Source organism: Phasianus colchicus, chromosome Z (genome assembly GCF_987193195.1).
Source record: "Phasianus colchicus chromosome Z, bPhaCol1.hap1.1, whole genome shotgun sequence".
Taxonomy (NCBI): Eukaryota; Metazoa; Chordata; class Aves; order Galliformes; family Phasianidae; genus Phasianus; species Phasianus colchicus.
This window is the reverse complement of record NC_143476.1, coordinates 25,148,595-25,167,620: the sequence shown is the minus strand read 5'-3', so window position 1 is coordinate 25,167,620 and position 19,026 is coordinate 25,148,595. Positions and strand designations below refer to the sequence as shown.

Below are 19,026 nucleotides of genomic sequence, written 5' to 3'. Positions count from 1 at the left end.
TGCAGAGAAAGACTTTTGAGTGAAAATTCTTTTGATGTCCCACCATTGCACCGTCAATTTAATTTCTCCCCACTCTCCCTTTTTAATTGCCAGATAATCATTTCAGACAATACATATATTTACAGAGTTCTTACCTGCTTTTATTTTCTTTCCCTTTTACTTTTTCTTGGCCTTTACCTCCAGTAGGTTCCCATTCAACATAGGAATCTTCAACTTTTAAGTTCAGATGAGATGAAGTATTGTCCAAATCAAACACAAATGCTAGTCAAGACAAAATGTGAAACAGTGAAGTGAAATAGCATTCTCTCCCTCTGGTGGAGACTAAAAAATAAATAAAATGATGAAAGTAGTAGAGAAATCATAACATTATTATTTCACTTATAAGAAACATCAACTTATTAGTTTGATGTTTGCAATCAAGGTAAGAAGCACCTTAAAGAACAATAATCTACCTTTAGTGTATGGGTTATATAAAAATATTTTTTTATCTTTGTAATGCTGCAGTTTTACTAATTAAATTCAACCAGTGCTTTCTGCTAGTTACAGCCTACTTAGACTCTTACAGTTATGATTGATTTTAAAAGCCATTCTCATTCTCTATGCACCACAGCACTGATTCTCCAATGAGGTATTTGTGATTAATAAGGACTACAATCGTGCAGAAAACAAAACTGTCAGGATAAAACATTAGAGTCAAACTGTGAAGTCCATTACAGATAAGAAAACAGGGGATGCATGAAACTAGAAAAGACTTGGCATTTGCTGCAGTCAACTTCTTTATCCAAGAAAAGGAAATGAACGCAGCATACTAAGTCCCCTAGAGATATTTATAAATAAACTGTTCTGTGAGCATCCTAATACAATCAGCTATTACAGTCTGATGCTGAAAGTATACTTGAGATTTTAAGATTTTGGAACTCAACAGCACCTGTTTAAAAAAAAAACAAACATGAAGTATGTGGATGCAGATATTGAGTTTCTATGGGCTGATTACTGAAAAAAGTAAACTAGATGCATTGTTAAGGTAGAAAAATACCACAGACAGTCTAAAAACCAGAATTACGTTTCTGGTACTGGATTAAGGAATGTAAGTAACTAAAGTATTTAAATATTAAAAATATGAACACACTACAATGACCATTGCTTAGAAGTATTAAAATAGTTAAAAAGTTATCAGAATGCACATTGCTTCATTCAAATTGCATATAACTTTGTTTTTATTTAGTGCTTACAAGTAACATAATTTATATTTTAATTGTCCATCAACAATTGTCCATCTATTGTTTGTATCAGCAATTTTGCCCATTATAGTACAGAACTTGGACTAGTTTGAGTATCAGAATCATTATTTCCACCAGAACAATTAAGAATTGCATTCTTTTACAAAACATCACTGCCATGGAATTATTCTTCTAGCTTATTGGAAAACATCATCAAGAATCCATCAGCTGCAGATTACCTCAATTTGGAGCTGCTTGTTTTTTGAATAATTACCATGATTAGAACCTAGAGCTACAAAGTTAAAATATCCATAAATACTATCAGAGGGCAGGAGCACCTCTTCTGCAAAGACAGGCTGAGTAAGGTGGGCTTGTTAAGTCTGGAGAAGGTTCCAGGAAGATCTCACTGCATTACTTAAAGGGAGCTTACAAACAGAAGGGAGACTGACTTTTTCACCGGGGGAATGGCTTTAAACTAAAAGAGGGGAGATCTGGGTTAGATGCTGACAAAGAAATTTACTTAAGAGGATGGTGAGGGCCCTGGCACAGCTGTCTAGAGAAGCTGTGGGTACCCCATCCCTGGAGGTTCTCAAAGCCAGGCTGGATGGGGTCCTGGGCAGCCTTATCTGATAGGGGACAATCCTGACCGTAGCAAGGAAGTTGGAACTGAGTGCATTTTAAGGTCCCTTCCAACCATTCTATGCTTTTTACAATATAAGACAAGGTTGAAGTCTTCCCATATTTTACCTTTTGTTTCCAGAGTCACAGGATCGGAGTATTCCCCTGCCACAGCTTTGTTGCAAGCTCGTACTCTAACATTGATATATTTTGTATCAAACTTTAGACCTAAAAAAGTAGATGTTCAGAAAACGGAATTGAGATTAACCATTGACAACTTTACATGACTAAGATCTATTTCATATTGCAGTCTTTCATTTATTTCAATTTGGAAAAAAAAAAATAATGTATCACCATGAACTTAATTTAAAAGGTGAGTTTTTATAAAACATCATACTCCAAATATGAGAAAGAGCTGTCACTGTTCAAAGCATCCAAGACCAAAATGAAACAAATGACACTTCATTACATACAAACAAACGGATACTCTGCAAAGCTTCAAAGCAAAAGTTACATCAATATTCTTAGGTTTTAAGCATAAACAGCCTTTACCTGATAATGTATATTCAGTAGCTTTAATATAGTCTATCAGTTCCCAAGACTGTTCATCTTTAACACGAGCAAGGCCATCAAAGTTGGTTTTCCTATATTCCAGTACAAAGTGATCAACTCTGCTGTCTTCTTCAGGCATTCTCCATGATACTGTTATACAGTTATCAATGACTAGACATGCTGACAAATCAATCACTGGAGCTTTAGGAACTGCAGAAAAACAAATACACAAATCAGCTCAAAGGAGAGAACAGAGTCAACATAGTATGTTCTCCTATTTATTAGAATTCTGAAACTACCTACAGCCCACTAACACTCATTTCTTCTAGGGAATAAACTCCATTATCAAAACACAATAAATGACTATGCATAACTTTCACTTAATATGCACAAAAGAATAAACACTGACATCAGAATTAACATTTTCATCATATTTTACACAGATTTGGGTTCTGTTAGTAAGTTAGGTTACGCAATAAGTATATGTAAGAGCAGAGAGGAACTGAGCCCAGAGTTATGACCCTATGTTTTAGGTAACATTAAGAAGCTTTATTTTTCGAGTCTTTTGATTAATACCAATTGCATCCCTCAAATATTATCACTTAGTTTGCTTCCATCACCACAGACAGCAGTAAAATAGTTTCCACTAGCCAGTTATCTAGTTCCTCCCTCTTTATCTTTTGTCTTAAAAAAAGGGGAGAGTGTTCTGAAGATCTACTAAAGAAGATACAGTACTTTTGTTTATAACAAAACAAAAGTTTTCATGAAATTGAAAAGCCTTAAGTCACTTGCTTGAAGTGACTTAAAGCACTTTGAAGTGTTTGAAGCACTTCTTGCTCAAAGCTTTTGGAAACGGGATCTGCAAAAGCTTTTTTGTTGTTTCAGCATTCACAAAAGCTTCAAAGAGGCAGGAACATTTGAGAAAAGTACAATGCTGAAGCATCCACAGGACTTGCAGAACTACAGATTTTGTCAAAAAAATACCACACCACTTTTCATGTTACTAAAGACTTGTGCATTTTTCCACATAGTTATGACCAATTAACTAATTTCTAATTATATTTAGGTTGTCTTTGTGCAATTGAATCTATTTCTTGAAAAAATTCTTAGCAGTGATTCCTCCTGATGACAACCAGCACCGCTTTAAGTATACTTAAGTCACACTTAGAGATGTGCAATTTTACTTCTAGATACAGCATCTCCACTAGAAGCAGGTCTAGTTTGCTTCATGCACATCACACCTTTCTATGTTTACTTGTTCAAATATTTTTAAGTTGCACTGGTGGTCTGTACTCTTTTCCCTTTGGTTAAGGGAAGTATACTCAACTAAGCATAGGTTTAAAATGCTTGAGAACAGCTAAGCTGCTCAGGAGTAAAAGTTTTAGTCTTGCTCCACCACAACACCAAGATTGTTTTCACCTTCCCACATTAGGTCACATCAGGAAACACCACCAGGTCAATTTTGTCTATAAATTTGAGCTATCAGGTTTCAGTGCCAGAGTTACTTGATAGCTTAGCACTAGAGAAAGTAGAAAGCTATATCCAGAAAATTTTCCAGCTTACAAATGAACAGCCCAAACAATACCAATTTTTTTTTTTTTGCATTTAAAAAGAAAAAATCACGCATATAAGGAAGGTCATACAAATTGTATCTTCGTTCAGATATAAGATTATGAATGTTTGGAGTCAGATTTCAACACTCATCTTTGTCAAATGTGCACAATGTGATCAGATTATCTAGATTGTTCCCTTATATGTAGAATACAAGGCAATGAGCAACAAAATCTAAGAATACAAATGGGAATTTCTGACTAGACAGTGCTAGCTAAGTATTAAAAATATTGATAATTTATTATGCCTGTTACTATGTACTGTATCTGCAGTAAAGATAGATGTGCAAAATGTAAACTGATGCTGCCAAGTCTTTCACAGATTTGGAATAGTGACATACAGATGAAGAAATTTACATCCCTGCCAGCAGTACTCCTGTTGACATATTCTCAGTATGAGTCAAGGGCAAAGTGGAAAGAAAATAGGAAAAAATGAGTAAAATATGAAACATACACTGGAATATATCATCTAAATTTACCACCAAACAGCTGTGATAGCATTCTGTCTCAGATGCGATAATGTTCATGTTGGCTGCTATTCATACCAGCTAGAATGGTACTTGTGTCTTGGATTTAAGATGAGAATAATACTGATAACACATCAATTGAGCAGTGTTTACAAAATTTGATTCTTACACTGCTTTGACAATGAGGAGGCTAGGAGTGCACAAGATACTAGGAGGGGACAGAGCAAGGAGAGCTGACCTAAACTGACCAGAGGAACATTCCACACCATATGATGAAGCCTTCAGAACAGCTCCTGTTGTTTATCGCCTTTTAAGGTTTCTCCATCACTATCTGTGGAAGTTGGCCTCTTCTCCCATGTAACTAGCATTAAGACTAGAGGAAGTGGCCTCAAGTTGTGCTAGGGGAGATTCAGATTGGATATCAGGAAAAATTTCCTCTCAGAAAGAGTGATCAGGTGCTGGAAAGGGCTGCCAAGGGAGGTGGTTGAGTCACTGTCCCTGGAGGTGTTCAAGAAACATTTAGATGTGGTTCTAATGGACATGAGTTAGTAAGGAAATATTGGTGATATGTAGATGTTTGTACTAGGTGATCTTGGAACCCTTCTCCAACCTTGGTGATTCTATAATTCTGTGTCAGTCTGAACAAAAAAAAGCTAGAGGGAGTCATCTTTGCTAGGGTACTGGCACAGCATCAGTCAGCTGGTGGTAAGGAAGTACTGTACACCATTTGTTTTTGTATTATTTCTTGTAGGGTTTTCTTTGTTTTCTACCCCATACATTTTAAACTGTTCTTACTTCAAACCACAAGTCTTGCTCTTTTACATTTTTTTCATTCTCCATCTCATACTGTTGAAGGCAAGCAAAGCGAATGGCTGTGTGGTGCTGAAGTACAGGTCAGTTTAAAACAAAACAGAAAATTCAAAAGTTCCACTATTATAGTAGATACCTATTGCCATGTATATAATATCGCTACTCACATAAGTAACTTAATAGCTTACAGTTCCATGCACAATTTATTACAGGTTATTAGGACTTCAGTGCATCACTAAGCATCAAGCTACCAGGTATAGTCTTCAGAAACTTCAGGTAGTTTCATGAAGTACAGAAGAACATACAACTCAAGAAAAAAAAACATATGACCTGGAAGACGTATTCCCACTTCAGAAAAAACATAAATATCATTCTCAGAAGTGCCATGTTTTGCAGAAGTGAACAAAAAACTAGAAAACTTTTACCATCGAGATACTCTGCTTAACATCCAATTAAAAACTGCTCATTAGGATGCATTAGGATTTTCTTTTTTTAATATAGTCACTTATTGAAGTAGTAACAAATTAAACTCACTGCATACAGTTTTACCTGGCAAAAACTTAACAGTCTGGAGTGCATGCCTTTCCCGGGTGAAGTCCACCATCAAATGAGTCATACTGTCACTGACCTCTGGTTTCAGAGAGATGCGAAATGCTGAAGCCATTGTGACTCTAAAGTCAGGAAAGCAGTATTAGCAAAACATGTTTTGCATTGTTTAAGACCTGTAGTCAGTTTCAGAAACAGCAATCAGATCACTTGTGTTTTTAGTTTCAAACTGTTAGCCAAAAAAAATACTCTAAACTACAAGTGTTCTAGTCTTTCATAACTGTTTAGCACAGATTCCAAAATAGTCCTGATGTCTCAAAGAGACTACAGTGCAAGTTCCCGGTGATTCCCTTACTAGACAGAGAGAGATACTAAAAATTACTAGAGAAAACTTCAAGCCTGTCTTTAATGCCTTAGAATCTGATTTGAAACAAAGAACTTGTATTACCTTACACAAAATGAGGAAGTGCATAAAAATCTAAAACAGTGCAGAATTAGATTGCGTTTTACATATTCAGGAATTTCAAATGTAAAACACTAAGTTTAATAAGTCCAAAAAGGACAAGATTCATTAACTACTTAAAGTAGAATGCATTTTCTAAAACTAAATGTTGCTTGAAAGCCATTAATAAACATCAGTGAAAAACCTGGATCTTGTGATTTTGATTCTTATGCATGGATGAAATGCCAAGGTTGCAGATAAACAGAACTCTGGAGCATGCAAGTATTTGATCAGCCTCATAAGACATATCAAAGCACTACTCCACTTCTGGAATCTTAGATTAGACATTATGAATATTCTTAGGATACTTTAGTACTACATGGACTAGACCAAAATAAAAGAGTAAGTCTATTTTCTGGTTCTTTAATACAGAAGTCATTCAAATTCTGCCACATGGTCTGATGACATTGATTTGAGATGGCACAAGGATCTGTTCCTGCTGTAGAAAAAAGTTTAACAACAAAATAGCAGATAGTCAACATTAGCAGATAGTCAACTGGAAACACTAACACCCAATCTACACGCACAGGTCTGATACATCTTCAGAACACCTAATGCATATCATTTCCATGAGGTATCATGTTCTTCACTGGCATATAATAGAGATGGTGTGCTAACTGCAGTTACATTAAAGAATAATAAAAAACATTGAAATGTTAGGCAGTGAAGAAAGAAGAATGAGTATGAAGGTGTGCATTAAATATACAAGCATGAGAAGATTATAGTTTGGGGAAACACAGGACTATTATGACAATGAAATGAGCACAGTAAAACAGACAATATCCCAAGGCACAGTAACTTCCTGAAATTCAGTGTGGGCAGGTAACAGCCAGATTCCACTACCTGACCTGACTGTTAGACTAAATCTCCTCTTAGGAAAGTAAAATGCTCTGATTAGCTTTTACAGAACATTAAGTCAGTTCCAGACATTAACTTCTCTTGAGGTGCCATTATTAACTTCTCTTGAGGAACCTGTCACAATTGGTTCAAAGGCAAGATTACAGAGCATTTCAAGAAAACAGAAAGGATAAGAGGATACCTCCTTAAGTATTAACGGTTAAGTATGAATTAAATTTTAAAGAGCTAAAATATCTATCACTGACACCATCCATCTGATTTGTTAACTACTTCAGTTCTTTACCCTTGGAAAAGTGAAGATTTTTCATCAATCACTCCTTTTATATAAACATCAAGACAATTTAGACAAGCAGATTCTCCCTTGAAAATATGTAAGCTGAAAGCAAACCAATTTGGTCAGCAGGAGTAATATACATAGGTAAGACCCTGTGAGTGGGTTATAATTGTTACATACAACATAGGAAACTTTCTGAACCAGGGTGTCAGACTCTCAGAGTACAATTAACACTTTCAGCTTAAGAAGATGATCTTAGCATTTATTTTGAAACAGAAACATTCCATTTCTAAACAGTAGTTTCAAGACACTGCACAATGAAAACCCAGTAGAAATAATGAATTTAAAACAGTTCAGTGATATCATCAGAAATACCTGAAGTTAGCTAGCAAAAGTCTGTAAGAGGTAATAAATTAATCAAGACTTGATCACAATTTAAAGGAGCAGAGTCAGCTTGAAATATTATTCAACCTCACCCACCAGCTACTAAAACAATCAGAAGTTTTGCATTAGAAATATGTTTCCCTATGTTAAAAACAACTCTTTATCAAGGGATGAAAGGTCTGGAACCAGCAAGGAACAACACTGAAGAGGAAAAAAAGTTTTAGTTCTCTTTCGTAAGTTGTGATGTCATGAGGAACACTTAAGAAAGCAAAAACCATGAATTTGATTCAAGCTGACTATGTTCCTTAAAAATAAATGCATTTTCAAGGATAAAACTAATTCAAAGAGACAAAAAGTGTAGGCTTTGTACTGTACCTATCTTTGATCTGTCTGGCAGCCTTGAGGCACATCAGGGAGAAGAGAGAAAAGGTAGTTAGCATTTTCATGCAAGTCTCAAAGGCAGTACCATGCAAGAAGACAGAACAATCTCATTCCTATTGCTCAGGTTTGAGAATCAAAACAAGTTCAACATTTGCATTAAAAAAAATTTCCATAAAGCATGTTAATAGTGTTAGTTAGAATTGCAACAACATATATTACCTGGAAACAAATCAGTCTCAAGAACCACAGGAAACCAGCTCCAAATTACCAAACTTCCTGTCTGTAATTTTGTCTCTGCAGATTTCTCTGCATCAGTTATGTTAAGCTCCATTATATTTCAAAAGAGCCCCGTGAATAAGTTGGTAAAATTTAATGACTGTTATTCCCATTTAAATTGGAAAGTGTTTAGTGGTATTCAGCCATACTTGAGTTATCCATGTTGTATATTCACACAAAAGATAGGACTAACATGTTTCCTTTGAAAATTACTACTCCAACACCACTTCCTAAAAGGCAGTGACTGTACACCAAAATTCCAAAATACAAAACAGTTTTTCCTCAGTATTTAAGTGATAACAATGAAGATGATGCAGAACCAATGTCATATTTCAAAGACAAATCTTAACCAGCATTTGGAAAGACAAAAATCCCAGTCCCTCACCAAGAGGAACTGCAAAGTGAAAACATTATTGTAGAAGTCATGATGGCTTAGGGAGACCTGTTGAATATCTATTTGAGTTAACACTGCTACTAAAGTAGCATTCATCTTCACTTTACCATCTTTACTACCATCCTTCCCAAAGACTGTACATAAACTTGCAAGCCAAACAAATGAGGGACCTACAGTTTTTTTCTAAGTATAAATAAGTGGGGGAAAAAAGATATCCCTCCTATATAAAAATAATCTTATGTTTCCAAAGCAGGAATTAGAAAGAACAAATGTTCATAAATAATCTAGCTTAAGAGATAGCTTTGTTTTATATTAAACCAAAGTTATCACTGGAACTGTTACTGATTTTCCTATGTGACAGCTGTAGACAAGTCACTGTTACTTACAAACCCTTCCTCGTAATCTCTACATCTGGTGGAATATGTGGCATTCAGGATTCAGTGAACACATTTCTCTGCAAGGCAGCCCTGTCTTAACTCCTTTGAATTTAGTTTCCAGACCACTGACAAGAAAGGGTTCTCAGCCAATTTCATGTTGGCTGCACAGCAGTGTCAAATCACATCCTATCCAACCACAGCACTCTAGCATGCTCTGACCTCCAGGTAATCTAACTCATTAAAAGTATTAAAAAAATTTACACTAAAAAATACAACCTAGTCTTGAGCTTGTTTCTCTTGAATGGATTTATTGCAGGATCCAAAAAAAAACATATGCCAATTAAAAAAAGGTATTCCAGTTAATAGCCCAGTAGATTTAACTAACTAATAGTCAATTCAGTATTACTACACCTGAAACACCTGAGTGTTTTTTTTTTTTTTTTTTAAGTTCAAACTACTGTAAAAGCTCCTCAATGTGGGGAGCTCAGTGAACTGGACTCCTGTATCTTAAGCCTCAAACTCCAAATTTAAAGACATTTTCTCCTAAACATTCAATAACTTGCCTTTGCATATTTGATTGGAATAAAAACGTTATGGATTGATTATCTGTAAACAAACAACTTACAGAGAATAGAAAGCTGCATTCTACATGCTGATCAAGAGTTAACAATCTTTGTACATCACTACAAGTCAGAAAAGACAACCCATACTGAAGTGCTAGGAAAGACATTTAGTTTAGGAATTGTTACTTTTCAAGGCAAATGAATCAAAACCGACACTCAAAGCAAGACAGCACACATGTTGCCAAGAGGTATAAAAAGGCAATGTAAGACAGCTTTCCTGCCCAATCCTCTGGAGTAATTTGCATTCTTGTTCCCATTAAAAGATGGAAAGAAAAAATAATTTGGTCATGGATTTGGTGGAACTGACCCTGCTACTATTGTGAGAATTATTAAAGTTATATTAGAGAACCCATTGTACTGAGTCATTGTATACCTAGAACAGTTTAACTCGTTTGTAACCATATCCTTCTTCCAGCTAGGCATATGCTGGCTCTCATTTACAAGTGTGCTGAGATAAAGCTTGCATTATTTGTATTAGAATCACAATGCAAGGCCCAGATCTGGCTCTAGGCTTCATAGTATACATTAGCAGGTTTTGGGAAATATAGGAAAAGTTGTCCTGAATTCAGTTTCATGAGATCTGATGGTCTGAGCCAAAGGGTTCAGATTATAAATATGAGTTCCATAGCCTTCATGAAGTTCTGCAAAACAAATACAACTGCATTTAGAATACTGGGACACTTCGCAAGTGTCATGCAATAGTGTAGGGCAAATAACAAGACATTTGCCATGGTTTTAAGGGCTGATTACCACAAGGTTTCAGTTCAGTTTCATAGGGATTTACTTCACCATCGCTTTTTGGGTTGACTTACTAGCATCAATACAGATTTGCTGAACACTATTAGCTATATACAAAAAGACATTCCTTTTCCTTCCTCCTCACACTAAATAAGATAGCATCTATATTAGTAGAGAATCCACATAGCAGCAGTCATGATGGACCAATTTAGAAAGGCCTCACAGCGGTGTGCGTAAGGTCTCAAACTTTTTTAGTACTTAAATATCATTAAGTGATACTGATACTAGAGCAACATAAAGATAACCGTAACAGGTTAACTGTACTCATACAGGAACTAAGTAGAGGCTCTGCAACTTCTTTTTGCCCAATCATCAACATCACACATCTGCATTGAAGCAACAAATGTCCCAAAGTTGAGTCCACCATGGCCCATGTTAAAAGCTCTACTACAGATATTCAGCTTTACCCTGTACTTTTGATGTAGCTAAAGCTCCAAGGAACTGCCTGAAGATGTGCAGTTGAATTGCAAGCCTCTACTACTAATTCATCTGGAGAAAGTTACTGAACTTTATTCATATAATTCTGTAAGCACTCCCAGATGATCACATTTGAGCTTGACCACAAGCTAAACTTCCTTGAACACCACATCTTAATAGGTCAGCTTGACAAAAGCAAGTTAAAACTCAACACTACAGGCTAAACAACACAGTTAGTACTCTGCTGAGTCCATTACCATAACACAGAAGCTACTAGAAATTAATCGAAACACCAGCACCTGCCTAACACACATCCATTTAACATTTTCTACCTCTGAGAATTTCACAGGGTCCTTTATGTCCAGCGACTGCGCAGCAAGTTCCAGCAGCTCTTCAGAACTCTCCAGGGCATTACTACACTGGCTAAGCTGATTCTGAAGAAAAGAGAATATTTTTATGCATTCATATTTAAAAGGTTATTTGCTATGTACTAGTGTTACAGTTACATGGCTTTGCTATGCCTCTTTAATTACTTACAAGGTTACCTTAGCTAGTTGACATATAGTGAGTTTTAACTAGAACTTCACTGTGCTTGACAAATGCACAGTGGTATAAAGCACATTCCAGAAACCCAAAAGGGAAATCGAGCTGAATAGGTATATAAAAGGCAGATTTGATTCTCACAACATTAGGTTTACAGAAGCTATGAGATGCCAAAGTCCATGTATGCTCTTATTTCTACCTACGAAATTGTCCTCCATCAATAAACTTGTAGCTGTAACAAAAAAAAGGCATTTTATTCCTATCCAGCTCTACAACTGGCATAGGTATCTTAAAAACAAGTAGTATAATATAATGAATGATGGCAAGGAAAGAGGAACAGATAAAGAAGAGCAATAAGAAACTTTTTCAAGGATCAATTGACAATTAACCATTAATAAACTACCATTTCCAGTAAATAAAGTAGTTAGTAAGGAATCTCTAACATAACTATGGATACACCCTCTAAGCAGATTAATTACGAACACTCCACAGGACTGTAAACAAACTGCAGGTCAAGCAAGACACACATTTTACATCTGGCAGCAGCTTTTCTACAGCCATTCAACATGTCTTTCTAACCATGTAACAATACACTGTAATAACTCAAAACAATTTAAAAGCAAGTAGTATTTTCATAGAACAGCTTGGGATTGAAGGAACATTAAAACCTACCCAGTCCCAACATCTGCTGTGGGTAGGGTTGCCAACCACTGGATCAGGCTGTCCAGGGCTGCACCCAACCTGGTCTTAAACACATTCAGGAACAGGGAATCCACAGCTTATCTGGGAAGCATGTTCCAGTGCTTTACCACTTTGAGGACAGAATTTCCCCCGAGAACTAAGCCAAACCTGCCCTCTTTTAGTTTAGAGCTATTCCCCTTGTCCTATCACTAACAGACTTCATATGAGGTCAATCTCCCTTGTGAGTGCCTCTCAAGTACTAGAAAGCATTCTCTTCTCCAGGCTGAACAAGCCCAGGTCCCTCAGCCTGTCTTTGTAGGAGAGGTGCTCCAGCCCTTTGAGCATCTTTGTCACCCTTCTCTGGATCCACACCAACAGCTCCACATCTTTGTTATGCAGATGGGGCTTCACAAGAGCAGAGAAGAGGGTGACAGTTACCTCTCACCCTGCTAACTGTCCATCTTTTGATGCAGTCCAGAGTAAAATTAGCCATTCAGGCTGCAAGCACATACTGCTGGCTAATGTCCAGCCTTCCATCCACCAGAATGTGCAGGTCCTTTTCCACAGGGCTGCTCTCAAGAAGTCTGTATCCATATCCGGGATTGTCCTGACCCAACTGCAACACTGCCCTTGGCCCTGTTGAACCTCATTGGGTTCACATGGATCCACTTTTCAATGTCCCTTTGGATGGATGGCAACCCTTCCTTCTGTCCTATCAATTGTACCACTTGGCTTGGTGTCATCTGCAAATTTGCTGAAGGTGCACTCAATCTCACTGTTTCAGTCCTTAATGTTGATGTTGAAGAGCACTGCTCCAAGGACAGACTTCTGGAGGACACCACTGATCACTGGCCTCAACCTGGACACAGAGCCATTGACCATAAGCCTCTGGCTATAACCATCTATTAACTTCAGTGTTAATAAAAAACACTGCCCTAAAAAAAATGTACCTTTAAAGCAAGGAATAAGAGTAATTTCTAGATTTTCAGCACTAACATCCAAGGAAATTTGTGAAACTAGCTTAAAAATGTAATCCTCAGTCTTTTAAACTACTGTGCAACACCAATATAAATGTTTCAAGACAAATTAAGAAAATCCCTTAAGTTCCCTTAAACATGAAATGTAGATCACACTGAAAGCTTTTGATTTCCTCATACAAAGTTTAATTCCAATCAATGGTAACAGTTTAGATTGATGCATTCAACACAACAGTTTTTATTTGTCAGTTTGCTTTAGTAGGTTCACTGTCAGGAAAAAGCACTCTTGCTGTGCACCTTAAAGGAATTTTGATCTGTCATCAAGTAAGGAGAACATTCCTTGGACCAAAAAGTTAGATAACAGCCACAGCTGAAAGATAAATAAGTGATTTAACAACTGTGTCAGTTTTCTGCAACATTGTATTTGTTTTCATCCTCATCCAGTGCAAATAGTAGCTCCCCTGTTCAACACATACCAGGCAGTAACAAGCGTTTACTACATGTTTAAATCATACCATTCAATCAAATTAGATTAACCTTCAGAAAATTTCTCAGTAAAATCAGGCAGCTAGCTGACTAACTATCATCTGACTGCCAAAATAGCTTTCCCCACCAGAAGTGTTACAAGATGAACCTCGGCTCTCACTAACTATATATATATGGTAGAATAATCTATGTAAGCTACAGCTGAATTCCTCCTAAAAGTTAATTACTGAGAAGTACTAAATACTTAACTTTTGAGTATACTTAGAGGTGCGTGACCACCATCTGTTGAGGATGTTCAGAAGGTCTTAAAGCAGACATGAAGAGAAATAAAAAATAAAAGAAAAAATAAAACTGGACATGGGAAAATAAAACTTTAGATATATACCCAAAAATTTTGGAATGCTTTATCCTCCTACTTAAAGATTGGTGTAAAGCAGACATAGTAAGGAAGCCTGTGGAATTCGTATTAAACAGTTACTTGAGCTTCTTTAAAATTATTAGCTAAGTAAAGGCTCCTTTTTTCTCCTTAATGCCATGTAAAAGCAAATAAGGAAAAAGATTTAAGAGGCAAAAGAATGATACAAGTTAAATCATGTAATGAAAAACACTAAAAAAAAAAAAGCAGCTTCTGCTTATAGGATTAATTATCCTACGTATCCTCATGTAGCTACACCTTCTGACAGCTAGTGCTAACTGGCTACACTCTACTGTAAATATATGGATTTTATACCTATTTCAAGAAGCTGCACTGTCACTTCTATATCTCTGAAGTCCACTGCAAAGATTCTCCTGCACTAAATCATACAACCATAAAACCATGAAATGTACTTAATGAGTTTAGTGGTGGGCACCAGTTTAACATTTTCCTATGCAACTCTCATACATTTTCCATACAAACTGAAAAAAAAGTCAAAAAATCACTTCAGGCATCAAACTGAAGTTTCTCATATTCCAAATGGAGAAATAAAGCAATCTCAGTCCAAAAGTTGTTCATTAGTTTGAAAATAGAAAGCATATGTCCTGCTCCTATAGAGCCTTTCTCCACCTGTAAGTTACATCATACCACTACCTTGATATACAGTAACACTTAGAACATAGACTTGAGACCAGAAGAGGTCAAAGAAACACTCACAAAGACATTTACCTTGTAGTTACTCTGCTTCCTGCAACACTGTCAAAAATCTCATTTTCAGGTAAGGCTTTAAATATCAGTTTAAAATTTCTTGTAGTTTAAAATCAGTTTAAAATTCTCAGTTGCAAAGAATCTCAGATATGTTTTACACTTACCTGAAGAGCTTGAATTTTACGAGCCTGTTCCTGCTGAATAGTGCTAGCCATACTCCCCTTCATCTCATCCAAAACAGAATACAGAGCATCAAATTCATCATCCAATTCACTAATCACATTAGAAGAGTTTATCTGAGAAAAGAATTGAAAACAGCTGCAATCTATAGTGGAAGCAATGCAGACTTCCTTGTTTTTTAGACTGAAAATCATGTGGTTTGCCTAAATGCACTTTGCCACGACTACAATATCATTTGTTACCATTCCTTACTTTATCACTAAATATTAAATGGAGGGCCCCCTTTTAGACAGACATAACATCAGCATGCTAAAAACTAAAATTCACAAAAACCTCATACTCAAACTCACACAGAACCAACATTTGGAAACTATATTCTGTGCCTAAAAGCATAGAATTCACGCCCCTCTCACCATTATATGTTAGGTCCCAGACGTTTGTAAACAGGATATTACACAGTTCTATTTGAAGAATTTTCATTTGAAACTAAACTGCACTCAGAAAATCTTAAAGATTTGCTGGAAAACTTCATTTTCTGAAATCAACTTGGCTCAGTTTTAGCTAGAAACTGCTTATTGACAGACAAAAAGAACCTTAACCTCAGCTAAGAGGTAGATGGTCTAAAAATTAGGTTTACCAGTTGACTTTAACCCAACAATTTGCAAATACTAAGTATGGAAAGAGCAAAGAATTCAAGTGTTTAGATGGTCTCATTTTTCAGTCTGCCAACAGAAGTCTGAAAGAACAGACAACTTGCAACTAGCATGAATCAAAATCAGACACTAACATCACACATCAGAATCAGACATTCTCTTCCAAACAAATCAAAACCCCAGACTGCTTTCTGCTAGAAAAGCAAAACCACTACACTTTCCAAGCTGAGGCAGAACTTTGGAAATAAAATGTTTTCCAGTTTGGTTCCAACATGAAGTTTTATTTCACACTTGATTTTTATTGCTCCTTTTGCACCTGTTTTACACTACACAACCAGTCTAAGGCTGACAAAACCTGATAAAAAGCTGCTCCCGCCACATACAGGCTACAAATCCTAACAAACATACCTGAACATTTCGTATTGTTTGGTTCAGCATGTCAATGAAGTTGTGAATTTCATCATTTTTGTTTGCGAGAGTAGAGATGATCCTTTGCAGAGTCTCCTGGAATTACAAAGACAAGTAAGAAGTGATTACAAGGTCCTTCTGCAGCTTAACACTTCAACACATGAAAATTCACCGTGCATGTTCTAAGTTCAACTCTTCTGATACATGACCACAAGATATGTTTTGTAATGAAAAAAAGATTAATGACCTAAGAAGCATTTTATTAAGTTAAATAACTTTAATTATACTGAAAATCCCAAATCATCTGAACAGCCAGGCTACTTATTGTCACCACACTGGCCTACGTAACTTCTCTAAAAGACTTTGCAAAGCAAATGAGAGAGAAGCAATAAAGAAAATAAAGCAGTTGAAAAGAAATAGAGAAGAAAAATTAACATTATCTCTGCTGTAAAAAAAAAAAGTAGAGTAAATAACTAAGCTAACAGCTTATCCTACGTGATCAGCAGAGTAAAGCTAGTAGCTATTTGTAAGCTTATTCTGCAGACTGTGAAATACTTCGGTAAATACTTTGTGTAGTCTAAGTAAGAGCAACCTCAAAGACAAAAGCTAAGTGATTACTAGGAAGGTTCTCTGTGATATACTGCTGCCAGCCATTGAAAAGCAGAAGATTAAATTTGCAAAATATGTACTCAGTATGAAAAATTGCTAAGGAAGTGCTTTTTTAAATTAAAACAGACTACAAGCTTAATTTTAACAAGCCATCCTCGTATCTGAAGACTAATAAAATACATCAAGTATTGGTACTTAAAAAACTCAGTCTTACTGTAAAGTTCAAATTCTGTACAAATCAGAATACCAAATAAATCAGTTCTTGAAACAAATCTGAATCTACAATACTATGTTTATGCCGCTTGTTAAAGTGAAAGCTGTCTTAATTGTAATTAGGATTTATTATTCAGCTTGACTCAGTTTCGAGTTGCTATGCTTAACATTGTTACTTACAACACAGGAAATCAAAGCAGATGGAGGAGCTTGTAAGCCAGTTTTTGAGGTGTGCTACTTAAAAGATGTCACAGAGGTCATTATCTAATGTTCCACCTCCCTCCACACAAGCAATTTCTTAGCTCTTTACTAAAGATCTCATGTCTGCTAAAAAGCAAGAAAAAAGTTTTATCCCTTAATAGCATCTAGTTCTACAGTGAACCCTTTTGTCACCTTGCCTTTAAGAAACCTTTCCAATATTCCCAAGCCCATTTTCTCCTGATCCCCTTCCTCACAATTTAAAGAATCCTCTATGATGCATTTACTGGGACTGTGACCCACTGCCTGTTTGTACACTGTCATGCTTTATCAGAGGAAAGTAAAAACTCTGCTGCTTTACACAACACATGCTGAAAAAGACATAATGCAACTGCAAGCAACGCCTGGAATTCAAACTCTCAGGTGCAAAAACAAAGCCAGGTTGGTTTCTTGCAGAAACAGTGAGTGCAGCGAGTCTTCATCACTTCATTACAGAATCTGCTCATTACTGGGTTAAAGTCTAACATATTTAAAAGACACCTTTGTGCACAGACTGCCAGATAAATGCAATCATCCAACCAGCTGCTTCTACATTCATTACCAACCAGAAGCAATTGTTTTTGCATGTCAGCCCACAGTTAAGCCTTAGATCCTATAAACATAACTGTCAATTTGGATGAACAAGAAAACTCCCAATCCTCTTTCAGCTGGGATTTTAGGGCTTACTCAGTCCTTCCATGCAGAAAAAAATTAGTCTTCTTGTACATAGTTCTGAACAATGCTTTTGGCTTTCATAGATGTGTGTGACTAAAGGAAAAGATCTACACTTGAAGAAAACCTAGTAATCCTTTAAACAAAGGATCTAAAGTACAGCAGCAAATCTAAGCAAACTAGCAAACAAGGTGTTCCACACCTGAAGTTACAGCGACCAGTCAACCAGTACAGAACTTTTTAAATAAACCACAAATGTCTCCAAACAAATTCCACCCAGTATGATGAAACTTGAAGAGTAACACGCCTTCTGCAAACACAGATGTAAGAGGCCTAAAAATACATTACGGTGTACTTTTTTTGACCACCTGAGGCAGGTTAACCTTGGCCAGTGGCTAGGTGCTCACCAAGAACTCTTCCACTCCCTTTCCTTAGGGGGGCACAGTGACAAAATGAGGTGAAGAAGCATGTGGGTTAAGACAAGAACAAACAGATCATTTACCAGTTGCCACCACAGGCAAAACAGACTCAGCTTGGGAAAGTATAATTTAACTTACTGCCAATTTGGATAACAGATTAGGGGAGGGAAACATTCCTTCACACAGGCTGCTCCACCAGGGGCTCTCCCACAGGCTGCAGGGAACTCCTGTCTCCGGCACCTGGAACATCTCCTGACCTCCTTCCGCATTGACCTTGGTGGCTGCAGGGCTGCTTTTCTCCCACTTTCCTTACTTCTTTCACAAGAGAACCTGCACAGTGATTTTTGTTTTACATTTCTTATGCTGTGTTATCACAGAAGCACTATCTGTGCTGCTGGTGATATCCATGCAGCCAGCAGTGGGCACATTTTGGAGCCAGCTGGAATTGGCCCTGTTTGACACAAGGACAGCCCTGGTTTCTTCTCAAAGGCCAACTCTGCAGCCTCTCTGCTACCAAAACTTTACCACATTGATCCAATACACCACCAATGCTCAAGCCATTAGAACAAAGTCAGCTTTCTAACATTGCCAATATACTTTTTTTTTAACATGTATTAGATCTTGCTCTATGTGCTCATGTAGGAAGGATGAAAGTATAAAAGGGCATGAAAGAGGAGATGAAGCTGTGCAACATGTAGCATCTTGTAGCTTTGCTGGC

General features: G+C 36.7%; 1 protein-coding gene across 5 annotated transcripts in view; it reads right to left on the bottom strand.

Annotated features, from left to right (window-relative positions):
- The window catches only part of FSD1L (fibronectin type III and SPRY domain containing 1 like), a 33,622-nt gene that overhangs the window by 13,392 nt on the left and 1,204 nt on the right, over nucleotides 1-19,026 (bottom strand). For 4 of the 5 annotated variants that reach the window (XM_090130858.1, XM_090130859.1, XM_031607734.2 and 1 more), the window contains exons 2-9: nucleotides 16,159-16,254; nucleotides 15,082-15,213; nucleotides 11,440-11,541; nucleotides 8,217-8,239; nucleotides 5,827-5,948; nucleotides 2,391-2,600; nucleotides 1,968-2,066; nucleotides 135-261 (exon numbers count right to left, since the gene is read on the bottom strand). In XM_090130858.1, the coding sequence (XP_089986984.1) occupies nucleotides 135-261; nucleotides 1,968-2,066; nucleotides 2,391-2,600; nucleotides 5,827-5,948; nucleotides 8,217-8,239; nucleotides 11,440-11,541; nucleotides 15,082-15,213; nucleotides 16,159-16,254 (911 nt within the window). Of the gene's footprint in view, nucleotides 1-134; nucleotides 262-1,967; nucleotides 2,067-2,390; nucleotides 2,601-5,826; nucleotides 5,949-8,216; nucleotides 8,240-11,439; nucleotides 11,542-15,081; nucleotides 15,214-16,158; nucleotides 16,255-18,446; nucleotides 18,571-19,026 lie in introns of those variants that run through there. The other variant, XM_090130860.1, reaches the window with a different exon arrangement.